Raw genomic sequence first — 20,528 nt, 5'->3', positions numbered from 1 at the left:
TAATTTGTAATAATGTTTACGTTTTTATTTTCCTTAATTAATATTCCTGCAGAAAATAAAATAACTTCTGGTTGTAATTACCGTACATGTGTGTTTCTTGTTTTATTTTGATTTTCACGTTTACGTTCGTTTGTTTGTCTGTTGTCAGTTTTCCCATTAACATTCTAATAATACAATTATTCAACATTTCTTTGACGAACCGGTCTTTTGCTCTCCGTCCTATATACGCTACCATCTTTGTGTGTTTGTTCTCACTTTGTAAACATTTTCGTTTTTTTTTCGTTTGTGAACGACTCTGAAGTCAGTAAGTTTTAACGGGTTTTGTTTAGGAAGAACTCCCTCTTATTCATTATTTATAAGTTCTTATCTGTTTGTTTTATTTATTGGAAATTTTAATGATTTGTACGTTTGAAAATTTCAAAATACGTGATGTCTGTGGGCGCTGATTTGGTAACAGTGGATGTGAAGTGCATGGGACTTTTACTGGTTAGAAAAGAGGGAGAACTTTTCTCTACTATTAATTCACTTTTTTTTCTGTTGGCGACTATCAGTGGCGATAAGTAACAATTGCTATGTGAGCATGGTCCTAATAGGACTGCACAGAAAGCTGGACTTAGTGGTGTTCGTATTAAAATCATTTAACAACGTCTAAAGTTTGCCAGCACTATTTTTTCTGTTCTGGTCGCATCTTGGGGTCAGTAGAAAAATAAATACTTACTGCTTAATTTACGGTAAGGGGAGATTTTCTCCCTCAATCGTTCCTCTACAAGAGCTTTGCTTAACTAAATAATTATCTACAAATGTTTGTTTATGTTTTGTGTTAGTTTTAATCATTTGAATGTTTTTGCAAACAATTAGTTTAAATTTAATAGATGTTATTTACATGTCAGCTTCAAAGGCCTTTATTAATCAAAACATTTCGTTTTTGAACCATTCACGGGAAGATTCTTTAACGTGATTTAGCATAAGGAGCACCTTTCGATTGGATCGTTGATAGATGAAGAGTGGGAAAGAATAATGCACCAGATAACAACAGATGGGTAAGCAATAGTGAAAACTTTGATTAAAACGAATGCCATCTGATGGCCTTCGAAGGTTGAAACAGTGTGCAAAAACATGTACGAATAGTAGTTATAAAGATGTGATAAGCTTATACAAATAGAATTTAAATCATCTAGCGCTAGCTACAGTCTCTAATAAAAGCAGTCTAATTTCACAAACGTATTCAAATAATAGTTTATATAGAGTGTAAGGATAGATATGAAGGAAAACTAAAGACAAAAAAATAAACTAACACCGCTAAAAAGTGTATTGTCGCTTTCAACTTCATTAAAATTTCGAATCAGAAACCAAAAAGCTACAAGAAACAAACAAGGAAAATTATCTTGAAGCAATTTTCTTGCGAAAGAAAAGCAAAACAAGACGCCAATAGGAGTAAACACAAACAATTTTGAAAGGTGTACTATAGATTTTGATTTGAAATAGGTACAAACAAAAAAGAACTCTTGTCTGATACTGAAATAAAGGCACATTCAATAACTTTAGCTAAATGGGCTTGTAAACGATGGACGGTGGCACAATCTTATGTTTGCACGGATTTTTCCCTAGAGAAAAATCCGGAACTGGGTGCCGAAACCTTTTTCGGAGGATTGAACAGGTTACACCGGTTTATCCCTGTTCAGGTTAATTGTCCATCGACACACTAGCCACACTTCGTTTTAAATTACGGTTCGAGCGACAAAACACATGTTTAGGGAGGAGTTAATGAAACAGATGAGCAATAAATTATAGACGGTGTGGTCGTTGTAGATTAGAATTATAACGGGCTTCTAATAGAAAATATTCAGCCATTTTACAAGTACGAAGGTACGAGTAATTAGGTATTAAAGAAAGGCAACAAGCTGTTTCATGTTGCTAAAATAAAATGATTGAAGAGGATAGCTAAATGCTAATTAACATCAGAAATAATTCAGGCTTCAAACTGAATTAACGAGATGAGGATTTGAAGAAAACATTGAAATGCAACTTATCATAGTGATTTCGAAATTAAAAAAAAAAAAGTTCATAAATTGCTCTCTTTGGAAAAGAAACTTGGAAAATATTCTTTATATAACAATTTAAGTCAGTGTAGCAGAAGAGAAGCCAAATGCAAAATAATAAAGGGGTGAAGGTTAATATTGGTTTCTAAATGTATATCACTGAATCATTCACTGGAATGTGTACAGAATTATCATGTACGTTGTAAGTGTGCGTACCGAGTTGATAATTTTATTCCTTTGAACCAAACGAAGTAATCTTACGAAATACAAGAAAACGTAATATTTAAGACTATTTGTTGGTAATCTACGATACGTAGTTAATTATGTTCTTTGTTCAAATTTATCCTTTTAAGGGGTACGTACTACGAGAAGTTTTTTAGAATCAGCAAAGAGAGCAATTTGTGCAAGTTTTTATCGAAAATTTAAGCATCCTGCTCGTTTGTCATTTATTAGGAAAACTTGAAAATAAAGCTGCACAATTAATTATGCAATTATAAGTGAGTAAATGAAACTCCACTTTCAATTCTTATGGCGCATGAAAATGAAAACCAGAAAGGTTATAAACTGGCTAAAAGGAAAAATAAACGAATTAATGTTATGATAATTGGGCATAACTTTCTGATAGGCAAAAATAATATGTGTTTTTTTTCTTACAGAAGTCCACCTTTACGCCCGAACAGTAGAGAACTGATGGTACCGTAAACGCTTTGACCCAGCGAACGACTTGCTTCCGGTGTAGCTGAAGAAGAAGAAGACGCTGCTGCTCCAGCGCTGCCTGGAGCTGACTCGTTTCTGCTATTGCTCTTATTGTTGTTGCTGTTGCTCTTATTGCTACTACCTACCGTACCCAAGTCAGGCCGTACACTTGCCTGTCTTCCCGAGTTCCCGTTCACCGTACCCAGGTCCGGGCGCTGAGAACCGTTGGCACCGTTCAGCAGATTACGGCGACTCTTTTGTCGCTGCATCTGCTTCAACCGTGCAGCTGTTGTGGGAGATGTTGCTGGTTTGTCCTTCTCTTTGACGTCCTTGCCGGTCTTTGCCGAGGGTTTTGCCGTAGAAGCCAAAGGCCTCACACCACTCACCGATGATGCAGTATCACTATCGGCATAAACACCAGAGGTCGATGATGAAGAGCTTCCCGACGAGACATCACTAGCGCCAGAAGAAATGTTCTTCAGGCTGTCGTGGGAAAGACCTTTGCTCAGGACAGCTTTGATGGTTTCCTTATCAATGGTAAGCTCATCCTGCTGTTGTTTGAGGCGACTGTTGTCCTGTAGATGCTTTAGACTTGTCAGTTGTGCCATTGGACTTGACGTTCGACCTCGAACCGTAGAGGTGTATAGGGCAGAAGATCCATGCAAAGCCAGCGGACTTATGCCGTGGCTACCGTGGGGCATGAAATTGTCCACACCCATACTCTCAACCTTTTCCATAATTTTGATTGACCGAAGAGCTTTCTTCTCGAGTCTTGAAAGCGCGAGTTTGTTGCGAGCCGTTAATCGCGATGGTCGCTCCATTTCACTTGAAGAAGACGCAACAGCGAACTTTTTGCGCAAGATATCGGCCCCCGATGCTAGCAACCCAGACAGAAGCGGTGGTTCTGGAGACATCGATCGTGTGGGAGAACCCTCTGAAATTATGGGAGACAAACCAATTAAAACTTGTTTTATTTTGAAGAGAGATCAACAACTTACCAGGGCTATTACAGGGTGTTACTGTAGGCGAATAGTTGGGACCAGCTGGAGTATTCAGGGCGCTTGGGGTAACAGCCTTGATACCTCGCTCGTTGAGCACCGAAGCTAAACCAAGATTAACCGAAAACGTTGAACAAGAATTTCGGCGTGAAAGACCCGTTCTAGGTGTAGACGGTGCAGTTGGTTGTCTCGAAGGACACTCGGAGGTCATTTGGGACGACATCTGCGATGGTGGAAGGCTAAAGGTAACGGCCAAGCTGCCGTCATCCGGGTGCATAACAGTACTTGTGGTGTAGGTATAGGTGCAACCGAACGAAGGGAAGCGTTTGCCCGGATGTTCTTCGGCGTCTTCTTCTACATCCGACAAGGAATACGTCTGTAGACCAAGGTCGTCTAAGCCACGCCCACCACGAATAGTAACACCAGGTCGTTCCTCCAACAGCCCACTCAGCGTTGGAGTCGCCAAACGGGACCAGTGATGAAGAGTCTGGGAACCTTCTATGGGTTTAACAATCTGCAGTTTCTCCGGAAGACGCCACTGGTTCGAGGACATGCCAGATAGACCCGATGATCCGGTAGACATGATGCTGTCTGGAGTGCGACATCCCAGAGGAATTCCACTCGGTTGATCGTCGTAGCTATAGGTTCCGGCGGGTGCATGCTGGAGCATTGCTCTACGAGCTAAAACTTCGGCCGGTGTCAACCGTTTCAGAGCTGCCTCGAGGTCTTTGGCACCGGGAGCACCAGGTATTCCGGCTTGTGCTTGTCCTGGGTAGCCGTCTTCCGACTCAGAAACCAAACTTTCTCGCGAAAACGTCCGTCCGCCCAAAGAGCTTTCGTACATTGTGCTGTAAACGGAAGAACCACCTTTGTAAGAGTGCGTAGTCGTCGTTCCGGCAGTTCCACCAGGGAAAACGTACGGACTCATCCGGGGCTGAGAAGACGAGCTCATCATCATCGATCCCATTTGGGAGTAGTTATCACTGAACCCGGCTGTATTGGCTCGGGTAGCCGAACGTACCGTTTCGAAGATCTTTTTGTACGCCGGCAGATGATGTGATGGACCCCCATGTTCAGATGCAATACCCGAGTCCAAACTATGATCCGAGAACAGCGAAGTTTCCATCAGTTCCGACTGTAACGAATCTGCCGCAGGTACGCCTCCCATTCCCGGGATCAACGAGCTTCTGACCAACGGTTGGGCACGTTTTCTTTGGCGCCTTAGCTGCTCCTGCGTTTCTTGCAATAGATTTAGGACCTCTTGATACCGTGCCTTGAACTCGGCCAGCTCACCCGCCAGCAAGTTCTGGTTCTCTTTGGTAATACTGAGCAACGAGGACGCTTCCTCGTTCTCCGTGGTAAGCTGATGCAATCGGATTTCCGCCTCCGACAGGCGCGACGTGAGGCTAATAATTTGTTCATGCTGCAGCCGATTTTCTTCCTTCAGTCTTTCTAGCTCTAGATCTGTGGAAATACAAAATTACAGATGTTAACGGTTATCTTATCTTTCAAGTTTTCTGCACTGTACTCCAAGTGGCTAGACAGTTTAAATTTGATCACTTCAAAGATTATTATCTTCTAACGGATTACTTGGCAGATCTTGTACTTTAGAGAAACTAATTTACACAACCGGTGTCAATACAATGATATGCGTTTCAAGCGAATTAGCTACTTACTCAGCCCATCGTACTCGCTGTTGGCCGTGCTCAGCTGGTTGGCGATGTCGGCCATCAGTTTCCGTTCCTGCTCCTCGCACTCGTCCGTTTCCTTTACTAGCTGGGCGGCCTCGCACCGGAGTGATTTGTTCTCATCTTCCAGGGATTTGACCTTCCGCTGCAGCAGCTCCAAATTAATGGACTTGGAGCAGGTAGGTGTAACTGGAACGAAACGCAATTTCACCATTCAGTCACAGGTTGTTCGAGCAAACGTCCAGCTCCAATGAAGAGCGGAATTAAATTAAACTGATAAGAGAATTGGTCGCGCAGAAACACGACCGGGAACCAAGTTACTGTGCCACACTTCTAATATTTGAAACGTACACAGCTGATACACCAACAGTCTGGTCGTTGTATTTCTGTAGGACTGCATTCGGAGGTGTGTGAAGTGGTCACTTGACGCTGCAGTAATTGTAAATATTGAAAAATTAGCAACTTTTGCGCTTCTCGCTGTCGAGGTTATCAATCTCTCCTGTCTTGAAAATTATTTTTGCAACGGAATCACTCAAGCTACTAGGCGTAATTGTCGACGAAGACGGCGGCTTAGGGCCGTGTCAAAGGTTATCTCTGGAGAGAGCGGAATAGTCGAACCTTTAGTCAACTATTGGGTATTACAGAATGGAATAGAATTCCGTTCTATTCTTTGCCGCAACAAAACAACCACGAAACAACAAACGAAAGGCGCATAATCATATTGATCGAACCTCCCTAATATGAATGAAAAGACTAACGAAAACAGCTAACTAAACAAAGCTAAATGATGCAGGAGCGAACCGCCATCGATTATGTTTATTTGGCACGCAAAACTTTTATATGTCGGTCTTGCGTAACTAAATTTATGAGTTGTCGTTTACAGATGTGAGCTGGGATATAGGTTTCATAGTAATCTGATTGTTGATTATTCTCAAGGTCAATAGTTTTTCCAATAACAAATCCATTTTATTGATTAGTATATTTGATAAATTCTTTCGCATTTCCGCAAGTTTTTGTTGTCCAAGAATTTTGTAGAAAGAAATTCAAAGATATAACACAAGCCCATGATGACTAAATCTTACCAAAAACGAAGCAAAATCATCATGAGATTGAACTTAAGGCACCCTTAAGTATAATCGGTTAGTTTAGATCGTATTTAGGTTGCGATAGGTACACTGAAGAGTATGCACACTTTTAAGCCTCTTAAAAACAACGAAACCAAAGTTCTCGTTTTGAAAATTCTTGTGTTTGTTTCTATAGGAGCAGAGTCATCGCATTCATTATATTTTTCACTAAACAATCACCAAATATATACTTTAATCTGCTACCACGAGCAGAAATGTTATAGGATTCAACCGCTGGAATTTGTTTATTTGTTTGTAAAAGGGTTTTTCAGTGGTCCATCAGAAATCATCTGTCTTATTGCCTCGGTATCGGCTATACAGCTTACGAGCTCTGGATTTCTTTTTTTAAAATATATTTTTTTTGAGATTAGGTTTAAATGACTCACAGTAGTCTCACAATATTTTTGACAGTCTTTTCCACCACTCAAAAAAAGCGTTATTTTAAAATTTTGAAAAAAAGGGCTCAGATAATAGATTCCACAGGCAACAAAAAGTGCGTATAACAACGAGTTAAAGTTTACCTGAATCCAACAGACAAAAAAGATAGAATTCACCTAGAAAAAAAGGTCCAAAAAAAGGTAAAGCTTACCTCATAGCAAGGTGAATAATAATAATAATTATTATAATAATAATATTTATGTATGACCCTTTTACCTTATAAGTCATTCAAGTCAGATAGCAAGATGAAGTTTAATTGAATTGAACAGACAAAAAAGGTAGATTTCACAAAGAAAAAAGTAAATCCTAAAAAGGTACATTCTACTCCTTCGAGGTAAAGCTTACCTCGTAACGAGGTGAAGTTTACCTGGGTTGCGCTGAACAAAACGGTACAATTCATCTCGAAAAAATTTAACTATTTTCCGAACTCATATTTGGAGGTCAATCTATATTTTTATTCAGGTAAACGTTTTGTTTCGTGTGCAATACGTGAAAATAGAAACAGAAAGGTAAATTTAGCATTAGATTTCATTTTGTTGTGCTAGTTCTCATCAATAAACTATATTACAGATTGGCCTACGAACGGAATGTGCTAATTGTAGGAAGATTCAGCGGCCATGATGGCGCGGAAGGACACGGAAAAAAGAGGAATTCATCTAGCCGGATCGTACGAAAGAAGAACATTATTGAAACATAGATTCCCAAAATATTAATCACATGGGTAATGAAAACGTCGTTCTTAAAAAATCAAATCTTTAAGAATTTGTGCCTTTGTATCATTTAATTTGGTGACTAACCAGAACAACTTTTAAGAGTTGAAGAAGAAAAAACCTTTTTTGACAGTGAATGGGAAACCGGTAGAATGTACCTTTTGCTCAGTGAATTTCAAAATGGTGAAATTTCTAGTTGAAAACAAAAACGGTGCAATTCACCTATTTGCTAGGTGGATGAAAAATAGGTAAAATTCACCTCTAAAAAGGGGTAAATAAAACTAGCCAAATTACTCTGTAAATTTTACCTTTTTCATTATTTTCCGTGTGTATTTTGGATATTCGGAGGGTAGATCTATCGAATAAGACTTTTTCTTGAGAGTGGCATCCAAATGAGTCATGGCGAATTTCGCAAACCGACCATGGACATTTTTAGAATGGACCAAAAATCTTAGCTGTGCACAAATTCAGCTCAATCGGACTTAATTTAGGGGTGTCTCAAAACAGTCAAAGTTTCGGGGTTTTGACTCTTAAAAAGCACCAAAGGGACCCAAAGGAAATCGTAAAAATCGAAATTTTAATGTTGATGCCAAATGACTTGAAAATGCATAAAACGCAGGGTGGCCAGTGACTTTTCATTTTTAAATTCCCGGTTTGTTCCCGGTTTTCCCTATGCAGATTTAATGATTTTCGCAGTTTGTTCGTAATTTGTTAATCAGGTTTTTCGACCAAAAAGGTAGCCATTTTAATACAAGTTGAACGTAAATTTCAGTAATTGAATTTTAAAGTTGAAAAAAATGAAATAAAATTACAGTGATGCTCGTTGCGATTTCTACAGGAAATTGCAGTATTTCCAGACTGAAATAAAAAGCAAGAAACAAATAATTCTAGTTAGAATCTTAACATTATCCTTCGAAATTTGGTCAAAACTTTTTACCTTGTTTTCAGGCTTTAACACCAACTTGGATTTTTATAAAGGGAAATGCTTATAGTTAACATGGTTTTGATATGATGCCGTGTAATACTTTCAGTATTTCCAGTTGAGGATTCAATTAAAATACTTTTACTTCTCTCATACAGAATTTTGATGAAAATCCCAGAAAAACAAATACTGAATTCTGGAATTTTGAATATATTTGAATAACTTCGGATTGAATAACTGATGTATAAATTAAAACTTAAACGAAAGTTGGGATTCATTTGTTTTTTTAAATTCTAGTTTTGTGTGACAAATTTTTAATGAATAAAATTCCGAAGTGATTCCGTAATTCAATCACTTATGACTAGCCATTTTCAACATTTTTTTTATCTTATAAAGAATGTGGTAACTAGTAAAAGCGCAGAATATAAACTTAAAGCATTTCTAAACTTGACATCTTTTTTACCTTAAAATCAACCAAATAAAATGGTGGCAACTCGATTATTTTTTTTTGTTTCCAGCATTTTTTATATTTTAGTATATGGTTATATTGAAACCGTGTACCTACTGAATATTGCAGTTTTTTTAAAAAGGTACCCTGAACTTAATTCAAAACAGCCAAAAACAAGTATAGTAACGTAAAAAATCTCATTGTAAAATGATTGTAAAACAACATTTGATAATAAGACCTTTGGAAAATATAACTTTTCAAGAAAATTTGTTCATTTACAGGTGAGTAAGGACTAAATAAATCATTAAATTCAATAAGTCTTTTTCCATTCCATTAGCATTTCATCTTTATTTGTTCAAAAGAATTCATTCGATTTTTTGGTCGGAATCTTCAAAACTGTTCCCTCATTTCAAATATTTTTGTTACATGGCTGCTCATTTTTTCAAGATTCGATTCAACACGACCTTTTTCTTAAAAAAAAAAAAATTAAAAAAGAACAGATGAAGTTTCGAACATCATAGTTTTTGAGATGTGAATTTAATAAAAAAAACTATTCGTTTTTAACGCATGAATTTCTTATTACAGTTAAGGAGCTGCGACGGTTTGGGCTCCCTATCTTACTAACACAACACAAGTGAAGTAAAAACTCGGTACAAAAAATTAATGAGTTTAAATAAAATTTATTTTTAAATTAATATAAAACTTATCTTTTTTTCAATATTTTATGTCTTTTTTCCATAGATTGATAAAGAAAGTGCACTACGGTACAAAATATAAAATTCTTCTACAATCACCGCCGTAAAAGTTATTTTTAAATACTTAACAGTAATCAAAAGTTAACAATTTTCAATGAGCTTTTTCACATTGAATGCTCGAGATATTTTTTTACGATGTTTCGTTAATTTAAAATACATACATTTAGTATATTTTAGAACAGGAAATAGAACTATTGAAATTAGAAAATAGAAATTAAAATTCCAATTCACCCGCTATTCTCGAATGATTTCCCATACTGAAATAACTTTTGATTAAAAAATTCTGAAAAAATTTCATCATGATGAAACTTAAGGATTTAATAGGTTATTGTATCAAAGAACAATTTATGCAAAAAATCCCCAGTTTTGATTCGAAATTCTAGGTTTTTCCCGGTTTTCCCAGCTTTCCAGTTGCCGTTTTCAATTCCAGGTTTTCCGGTTTTTCCGGGTTTTTGGAATTCAAATTTAGCTAAAAATAATAACAATACCAAAAATAATCAATAAAAAAACATCACCACACAAACTAAAAAAAATACTGATAAAAAACTAAATTTTAAAGATATATCAAAATGAAAGTGTAGAATTTTCGGTAAGTCAATGATTATTTTTTTCAAAATGATGTTCTTTTTTCTGAACTAAAAATTTATTTAAAAGAAATTTCCAAGCAAATTTAAAATAAATTTACTAATTTAAAATAAATAATCGTTTGCAAAACACAAAGTTTAAAACAAATCTGAATTCTTAAATAAATATCCAATCAGTTACAAAACTATCCATGATTAGTTGTTAGGAAAATGATAATAATTGTTATTCATCTTGATTTAAATTCTTTACTTCATTTTCAACTGAAGGGTTGGTTGAAAAATTCTGCTGTAGTATTTTGAATTTAAACAAAAAATGTTTAAATGCGATTGAAATGTGAATTTTCGATAACTGAAAAAATCCATTTTGAACTTGGAAGAATTTGTTCATTGGTTGATGATTTCCCGATCAGGAGAGCATATCAAAATAATAACTCAAACATATCTCACCAAGATATTTACATCTGATTCAGTTATAATTAAGTACTCCAAATTTTCGATTTTAAGTTTCTCCAATCCGAATTATATCTTATTCTGATTGACAGACTTTATTGGGGTTGAGCTCATTTTCAATTATCAAGATTTTTTTCTGATTGTCTTAAAATAAAATGATTATATCTTATTTTGATATACGTACAACTTTTTCTGAAACACGGACATCGAAGTCAACGGCCCAAACCGTTCAATAATGAGTTTCGCTCAACAGATCCATAAAATTGAATCCAATTTTGTGGAATCCAAAAATGGGGCATGGTTTGCGCAAATATTGTGGTTTATTGACATCCCACTAGAAAATTTTCTCGTAGCACTCATATCTTGATAATTTATAATTTTGATAGGTTTTGTTCTGTCCAATATCAAACTATGCTATCTGAATTAGATATAATCTTGAAAGGAGCATATCTAAAATTGATATAATTTAGCTATGATCGCAAAGATTTTTTGATATAATTTGAGATATTTTAACATCCTACGAGTACTGAATAATAACTCATTTAGATAGGAAAAAATTAGTATCAAAATATCTCTTCTTGATATAATTTAGTTTTTCCCTTCTGATCGGGTTTATTTAATTTGATAAAATGAAGAATATATTTATGTTTATTTGAAAAGTGCCAGTGATAGAAGTCAGATATAAAACCTTTTTATAAAAAAAATCCTCCAGTTATCAAAATAAACGGCTTAAAAAGTTCATTACAAGCTCTGAGTATTTTGTCACTTTCGATTGAAATATTGGGTCCTGGAATGAACTGAAGGTTGCAACTATGTTATTCTTATTAAAAATTTAGATACTTGACACATAAGCTATTAAATGTGCAAGTACACAAAAATTCAGAATTTAACAACAAAGACAAATTTGTTAAAAATATTCCTAAAATTAAAAAAGTTTGACTATAAAATTCAGCAAATTAACAAGCAAAATATGAAAATAAAAAAGATAAGTTTTTTGAAACATTTCAGAAGTTTTTTTTTTAATAAACACGTTTCACCATATCCATTTACAGAATTTAATTGATGACGCAAGGCAACCGCATTTTGGAGCTTATTTTTTTTAAAGGTTGATTTGGTATATATTAGCATACTGAACTCGAATCTTTTATCAAATTTGGTAGAAAACATTTAGTTTTGGTGATAAGGTAAGTTTTAAAATGTATCAGTTTTAAGTGAAATCAAACATTGATAACTGATTAACTAACAAACTTACATTAATGAAAAAATCTTATTCTGATTCTGTTTATCATATTTCATCCAATAAGGGATTAATATTATGATAAAAAGATGCATGATCAAAAAAACTAAAATTCAACAATTGAAAAAAATGAAAAGACATCATTACAAGTATTTTTGACATTACTGCAGCAAGTTTTAAAAAAACATGATTTCATTTAACATATTTTTTTAAACCTGCAAAAACGATTACATGTATGGTTAAGAAAAAATTTAAAATTCAGTTTGTTTTAAAACTACTTAAAAATTTGATAAATGAGAAAATGTAAAAAACATAAAACTTCTACAACTTTTTTCACAGAACTCAAAATTACTTGAAGTCTTGAAGAAAGTTGATAATTCATATACAACTTTTGTTTTAAAATGATATGTTTTTTATTTGAGTTTTTGTAAAAAAAGTGCAGAAATTTCAATAACAAAATCTGATAGAAATATTGCGTATTAAGATATAGGGTCAAATCAGTCGAAATTACTTTTTAAATCCATTGCACCTCAGAAAAATGAAAAATTTTTGGCCTTGTGTAAATTATGTTTTGTGTTCGGCATTTAGAAGAACAAAAAACACGAAATAAAATTTAGCCTGAAATTGCTTTCTTGAAAAATATTTCATATCAGCATAACATTTGTAAAGAAATAAACAAATTTTTTTGTAAAAAAAATGGTTCGTTTACCACTCTGTTCTTATTTAGCACTTCTTAATAAAACCCATTCTGAAGAAAAGGTAGGGTTTTTGTTTGTCAAGTTTTGGGTTCCTATACAAAAGATTAACTGAATTGCAGATTGAAATTTAGAATTTGGTTTCAATTCATAAACATCGAATAGAGTCGTAGATCGAAATGTCTCAAGCCAAGGGTGATTTAAGGCTAAATTATTTTCAAATCCATTTTAAGATCAGGTTATTTTCTCACAGTGTCTCTGATGGAACGATTTTATTTATCGAAAATTAGCATCGCTAATTTTTGCACCATTCGAAACCTAGGACTTTCCCCTTACATTTGAGCCCAAATTTCAAATAACCTACCGGGGGGTCTAGAACATTTTAATTTTTTTGACGATTTTTTAACCTTTTTAACGGTTTTTTTTTTCCAAAGACAAAATCATACTAATCATTGTGAAAACGCTCGTCTTCCCTTTAGCGTGAATCATATGTCAATAACATAATTTAATAGGAAATTTTCCTGGCTACAATTTTGTACAAGACATCAAAGTGATACAAATTGAGAGGAAAGAGTTGGAATGTCAAACAGAGTGATTATTATTTCATTTGAAAAATCTAATAAAACCTCTCACCACTGATTGTACTAAGACCAGAAAAAGTATTCTACGAGCTTAGTTATTGATTGTTGAGTGTATAAATGTTCAAAACGGTTTATTTACAGTAAAAAAATCAATATTTTACATAAAATTGATCAGGGTTATCTGAAGTTAGTAGCATTTTTGGGGTTTTATTATTCCGGAACAAATACAAAATTCTTTTTTTTTCTGTTACTACGGTGAAAATTTTACTTAGAAAAAATCTTCATGAGGGGGGGGGGGGATGTAAAACCCCTAAACTCCCCCCCCTCCCGTTCGCACGGCCTTGCTTGGGACCCCTTCTTTTCCTCACTGTTATGAACGATTTTCCCAGAGTGCTTGAAGATTGCTTGACTCTGCAAACATCGCTTTTGGATTGAAAATCAATGCCTCAAAATGTAGTGTACCTTTTCTGGGAAAATGAGTGAGTTTAGTTTACTGAAGTTAGAAACTCTAAAATTCTAGTTTTCTGATCACAACATAAACACATACAGGATCTCAATGAAACTTGATGTTTGTTTTTCTTAACTCTAAAACAGGGGTCGGGGAACTTTTTGAATCATTACCCCAAAACATTTTTCTTTAAGTTGATATTACCCCATGACGAAGAGCAAAAAAAAACGTATCCGTAAACACTAAACGAGCTTTCAAAGCGTATTATTTGAATGCCTCAGGGGAAATATTCACTTCTGCATATGTCGCTTAATTCTTGGCTTACGAAACCAAATCAACAAATTCATAATTGCAAAATGAAAATATACACTTTTCACTCACAAAATATTCGCTGTTACCCCCAAGAATTTCACTTTTACCCCATTTGGGGTAATTTACCCCGGTTCCCCGACCGCTGCTCTACATCTTTCGAGGATATGATGGCTAGCATCTTACAAATGCTAAAACCACCAACCCACAGAAAGTGTACTACGTATGTCGTGACCATGATTCGATTTCAAGCCCGCTGGCTTAGAAGATTTGAAGGATAACCTCTACGCCACGGGCTGCGGCAGATATTCAGTAGAAAAAGAAATTTAACACCAGTTCTAGTGTTTCGCTAGCCAATGAGGTTAATAGGCGGCGAATTCGAACACTTCTGGGCGGGTAAGAAAGGGTGTGTAGTCCTAGTCGAGTAGCTTAACAGTGTGTGTTATGTATGAGATTTATACGAAACATTGTAGTTTTCGAAATATTGAAGGTGTCCGTTTTATCCTCTATGTCCTTCTTACCCGAATTTCCCCTATGTATTTTTTGACGTTTCTAGAAAAAGTGACAAAATTTTCAACAATAGGATTCTGTTGAAAAAAAAAAGAAATTATAGACTAAAATATCACTAAATTTTGGTGAAATTTCGTAGCAAGTAAGGGACCCACCGGCGCAAATTTTGTATAGGGGATCTAAGATTTGCCGCAATTTGCAGTAAAACTACAAATTCTATATTTTTTCAGCGAACCCTTTTTTTAAACTAATATTTTTTTCTTATTCCTGAATCTTTAATTTGGGAGGTAATGATTGCTTTCTGATGAAGAATGAGATTTGTGCTAATTTTCTTACTTGGCCTAATATCCGCCAACTTCCTCGTTGCTGTATCACTAAGTGGTATCAAATAATTTTGAACAGAAAAAAAGGAGAACTTACCATTCTCGCTGCTGTCGTCGGCATCGTTGGTCAGGATGCCGATCAGCTCGTTCTTCTTGTGCAGCTCGTGGGCCAGCTGCGACAGGTTTTCGTTGGTGTTCTTCAGCTCCTGCTCCAGCTCGGCGACCCGGCTCTCGAGGTTGGTGTTCTGGGCTAGCAGTTCCTTCCCGATCTGCACCGTCAGCTCCAGGTCCTTCTCCTTTTCTTCCAGCAGTCGCGTTACGGCGTCGATGTCATCGTAAGCGCGGGTCATTTGGCTCACCCGGTTACCACATAGGACTGGAAGAAGAAGGAAGGGGGGAAGAACATATAATTAGACATTTTTGTCAAGTTTTTATTCAAATATTGGTTGAATTATTTTGCTTATTTTAAAACGAAATGCAACGCAAAGTCTCGAAACATTGATAGTAGGATCTTTAAAAAAATCACAAAATCAGAAAAGGAAAAACGGTAAACAACAGAACGCACACAGGAAAAACAGGTGGGAAAATTCACAAAATCGATAAGAAGCTAGGAAAGAGAACCAAAGTCCTATAGGAATCGAAATCGGTTGCACAACTTTTGAAGGCACGCTAGGGGCCTAGGCTGATAGATACCTATAAATACACTTTAAATTCCCGAACCCTTCCGTTGAGCTTGAACCAGGGAAAAGTGAAAAGAAAATTGCGCTGGAAAATGCACTTTATGGCGTGCTGTGGAAGCAAAACACACTTCAGTTCTAGTTTTTTTTTGTTTGAGGAAGCCACACCAATTAGGTCAAGGTAACAACAGCAGACAAGCTTTGGAGGTTATTTGTGAGAAAAATGATCCTTATGTGTTTAACACCGGCTAGGTAAATCGAAGAAGAATGACCCTAAAACGGGTTAAATTCCTAGAGACAAGAAAAAAATACCTTGTTTTGTCAATCTTGTTTGAAATTTAAATATAACACTAAATATGAGTGATAATTCTTGATTAAAGTTTCGAGCTCAGGAAAAAAATCAAAGCACTGATGAAAAGTTGCACACCATAGTTTTGAAACCTCATCCTTTGCTGGATTTTTTACCCGTTGCAGTCCCTGGAGTGTCAGTTTGACACTTCTGACTAAAACCAATATAGGGTAACGAACTTATTTTGCACCGGGGGACCTATTTTGAACCACCTTGTCTAGCTCTCTTATAAAGCAACTAAAAATGAACAAAAATAGTGCATTACATGAGGTGCCTATTCTTCAACAATATTTGCTAAAAGATTCACGATTATTTTTTTTATAAGAGAGCTAGACCAGGTGGTCCAAAATTGGTCCTCTGGTCCAAAATAAGTAAGTGTTTTTCAACCGATTTTTACAAAATTTATAGTTTGGGAAACCTCGTAATGTAACTCAATTATGCTTATCAGACAATATTCAGCTACAAAATTTCAGTTTTCCGTTGTTCAAAGTCTATGAAAAAAGATTTCCGAAAAAACATGATTCGGAAAATAGACAATCTATAGCTCAAAAATTTCACTTAGTCACATTTCCATTTTTCATATTTTTGTAAAGTATCTCAGCACTTATGTAATTACACCACTAGAATCGGTATTAAGTTGGCTTTCTGGTGAATATAACAGGGTGGCCAGCGGGTTCTCATTTTTAAATTCCCGGGTTTCCCTAGTGAGATTTTATGTTTTTCATGCTTTTAGAATCCAACTGCTTAGCACCTTTTACATAAATTATTAACTATTCAAGTTGATATTTTTCGGTGTTTGTAGAGTCAAATAATACAAATTTCTTTACGTTTCGGCCTTCTGGATAATTTCAGCCATCTTCAGAAAAAAAAATGTATCGCCGCGTGCTTCCGTTACGGCTGTCTTATTTAATTTTAAATAAGACAGCCGTAACGGAAGCACGCGGCGATACATTTTTTTTTCTGAAGATGGCTGAAATTATCCAGAAGGCCGAAACGTAAAGAAATTTGTATTATTTGACTCTACAAACACCGAAAAATATCAACTTAAAAAGACAACAACAACTGGCGGAAATCAAAACTCGTAAACAAAAATTATTAATAGAAAAAATAGAGACTTTAACAATTTTTGTATGTGAAAGTGTGTTAAAACTAAAAATTTTCCTTGAATCTATTTTGTAATTTGAAAGTAATTTACAACTGAAAAAAATGTGGTGAGACTTACTGGATTTCGTACCGATAATAAAGTATTTAAATGTTAAAATGTAAAAGGGTACGAAAATAAATCCATTATTCCATTTGTTCAACGAAAATTGTCCCTTCGACGCAGTCTTTGGCAATAACTTTTTCAACTTTGACAACGGTTTTTCTACGGAAACTTCCTTATGTATATATTTTGAATTTTTTGGACGTCAGCTCGGAATCTTGAAGTACCGCATTGCATCATTTTAAAACCGTTAAAGTTGACGTTCTGGATCTCAAATTCTTTGGGAGATTTCAAAGTTCGTTCTACTAATCAGAACCGAAACTTCCATTCGTCGATAAAACAATTTTGGGGTTCAAAAGTTAATAATTAAACCATATTTCAAATGCAAATATTTTGTCATTTTTAAACTGCGGGGGAATTAAGAAAGTTCAAGGTATTCTATTGAATTTTTTTATGAAATCTTTGAATAATCATGTTAGATTTGTTAAAATTGGACGGAAAAATAGAGATTATTTTTCATTATTTCCTCAATAACTCTAAAAAAGGAACGAACAACTCAATATGATGTCTTAAATTGAAAGCTGCAACATCAAAAGGGCTGGAAACTGATTAATTTTTCCGAATATTTGATGATACAGATGATACCCTTTTTTTTAGATTTCTTATGTCGAAGTTTACTATATTTTAATTCAAATCCGGGTAAAATTTCAATGCTTTTATTTGATTTCACTTGGGAAGTTATAAAGTTATAATATAAATGTGCATTTGAAAAAAAGGTTCATCAATCTGAAAGATCTCAAAAAAATAAAATTTTTAAAAATCCCCAAAATGAACCAAATTTGGAAATTTTAAATAAAGCTGATTAATCAGTAAATTCAGATAAATAAACAAGCTTATTTTGTACTGTTAATGTATTTTACTTTTAAACTCGGACTTGAAAGTTGAACTCAAATTCTGAAATACCAACTTGGCATTGAATTTCTTATTCATAATGTCGATATTAATTTTAAAATGTAATTTTGAATTCGAGCTTTGAGTTTAAATTTGGAATTCTAATCTTTAGATTTAAACTTAAAAATTTAGATTAATATTAATATCATTAATAGCATTACTATTGTTTTGTTTGATTCTTAATAAGGATTTAGGATTTTCGAATGTTATTTGAAAACTTATTTAAATCATAATGCTGTGTACCAAGGTTGCCGAAATCACAGAAAAATCTATAATTTCACAGAATTTAAAGCAAATTTTCATCACAGATTCTGTGTCACAGAGCACAGAATTTTGGAAAATTCACAGATTTTACAGATTTTTTAAAATTTTTACGTTTTTTTCAAAATGATAATTTTTTTGTCAGCATAAATTTTGGATTTTAAACATGGAAAAACATGTTAAGATTGGTAATGTTTATTGTTTTTTTTTTTCAATTTAAATGTAAATACGTTTTCATCACAGAAATTCATCATAGAATTTTTCGCTATGTCAGAATTTTTTTACGCAAAAACACAGATTTTTTTCAGCAACCTTGCTGTGCACTGGTTACTGAATTATGGATTAAGATAACTAGTTTCTTAGTTTTGGTTTTATTTCTATTCTAAAAAGAATATTTTATTTACAAATGAGTCAGGATTTTGAATCTCAAGCTAAGTTATATTTTTACATGTAGAAATTTAATTTTGAGTCAGATTTCGAAACTTGGAATCTCAAACTTATACCAGATTTTTTTTTGAAAATTCGTCTTAATTTTTAGTTCTACTTCTGAATGCATGATAAAAGTCTCAACACAGATCACTTAATTCGTCCTGCTTAATTCTGAGTTCTGAATCAAATCTGTATTCAGGATCTAAATTTTAAATATCATACTGAGTCTGAATTTTTAATCAAATTTTCTATATCAATTCGGAATTCAAAATTTAGATTCTGAAACTAAAATTTCGAAAAATTCTGGCTTTAATTTCTAACATTCAGTAGAAAAGCTAACATTTAAGAATGGAAATACGCGTAAACGTTACCCATTTTGTATTTTCATCAAAGAAATACAATTAACGTGTATGTCAAATTGTTAGTAAAAATTTACTCTTGATTAACTTCAACTTTTTCTATACGAAAGATTTATATGGAAAAGTGATAAGGGTTTTTCCCGTTTTGATGAAAAAATCCCGGTTATTTCCTGGTTTTCCCGGTGCTATTTTCAGTTCCCGTTTTCTCTCGGCTTTCCGGTTCGCTGACCTTCCTATAAATTCATTACGGAAATCTTGAATTAATATATGGGAGAGTGGGGAATTATGGGCCACTTTTTTCGTTGTTCCATAACTTCTTTATAATAAAAGATAAAATGAAAATAAAAAATGGTATGGTATCATAAGGTATTTTTTTATAATTTTTGATAAGTTATTTTCCCCAAATTCTGACTGTTTGAAAAAAAAGCAATATTTTTTTAAATTTTGAAAAATGGTGGGGAATCGTGGGCCACCAAATCCAAATTGACCAAATAACATGCAAAGTTAATGAGTTTACCTAATTCATTTCGTAATTTTAAAGCATTTTCAGATGATGAAATAAAAAAAAGGGCTGTGTATGATCGCATAAATTCCAAAACCTGGCTCGCGAACGTTTTGGCAAAATTTGACAAAATTCCCCACAAGCTATTATTTGAAAATTGGTTGCTTTTGTGTGACTTATTGATGTTTCCTAAAAAATTCCTTGAAATCATGACAAAACTAAGATCATAAGCGTGGTATGAGCATATTTTTGTTTTGCACTTTAAGTTCCCCATCGATGAAATTAGCGGGTGTTTTTTTAATTACGTAAGTAAATTTTTCCAACTTTTTTTAGCTTGATAAATAAAAGAAGCATATGATACGTATTTCAGTCAACAACATATAGAAATATATGCTCACCCAAAGCTACGACGATGACAGTTGGTTTGAGATTTTTATCTCAACACACATCTGAGATATTAAAAGTGGCCCACGTTTCCCCATGGCCCCCGATACCCCATTCTCCCCTGCTTAAAATCCAGGGCAAAGTCTTATTTTATTTAATGCAAGAAAATTAAGCCGCAGCCCATGGCGTAGAGGATAGCCTTCAAGTCTTCTAAGCCAGCGGGCATGAGATCGAATCCCGATCACGGCATACATAGTATACTTTCCATAGGTTGGTGGTTTAAGCATTTGTAAAATTTTAATTTGTTTAATTCGATCGGCCATCAGCACAACTAAAGGCTATTTAGGCACATTTGTAAAATGCTAGCCATCATATCCTCGAAAGATGTACGCCTTAGAGTTAAGAAAAATGGAATCTCTTCGAAGAAAAAATCAAGCTTTATTAAGATCCTGTATGT

General features: G+C 34.5%; 1 protein-coding gene across 7 annotated transcripts in view; it reads right to left on the bottom strand.

The window, feature by feature from the left end:
- Window positions 1-20,528, bottom strand: part of LOC129749478 (trafficking kinesin-binding protein milt-like) — a 311,591-nt gene continuing 291,063 nt past the window's right edge. For all 7 annotated transcript variants that reach the window (XM_055744453.1, XM_055744451.1, XM_055744457.1 and 4 more), the window contains 4 exons: window positions 15,053-15,331; window positions 5,410-5,610; window positions 3,734-5,197; window positions 1-3,669 (listed from right to left, as the gene is read on the bottom strand). In XM_055744453.1, coding sequence (XP_055600428.1) covers window positions 2,690-3,669; window positions 3,734-5,197; window positions 5,410-5,610; window positions 15,053-15,331 — 2,924 coding nt within the window. In that variant the 3' untranslated portion in view covers window positions 1-2,689. The remainder of the gene's footprint in view (window positions 3,670-3,733; window positions 5,198-5,409; window positions 5,611-15,052; window positions 15,332-20,528) is intronic.

Source organism: Uranotaenia lowii, chromosome 2, assembly GCF_029784155.1.
Source record: "Uranotaenia lowii strain MFRU-FL chromosome 2, ASM2978415v1, whole genome shotgun sequence".
In the NCBI taxonomy this organism is placed as follows: Eukaryota; Metazoa; Arthropoda; class Insecta; order Diptera; family Culicidae; genus Uranotaenia; species Uranotaenia lowii.
Note: the sequence above shows the minus strand (reverse complement) of the source record. Positions and strands in the feature narration are given on the sequence as shown.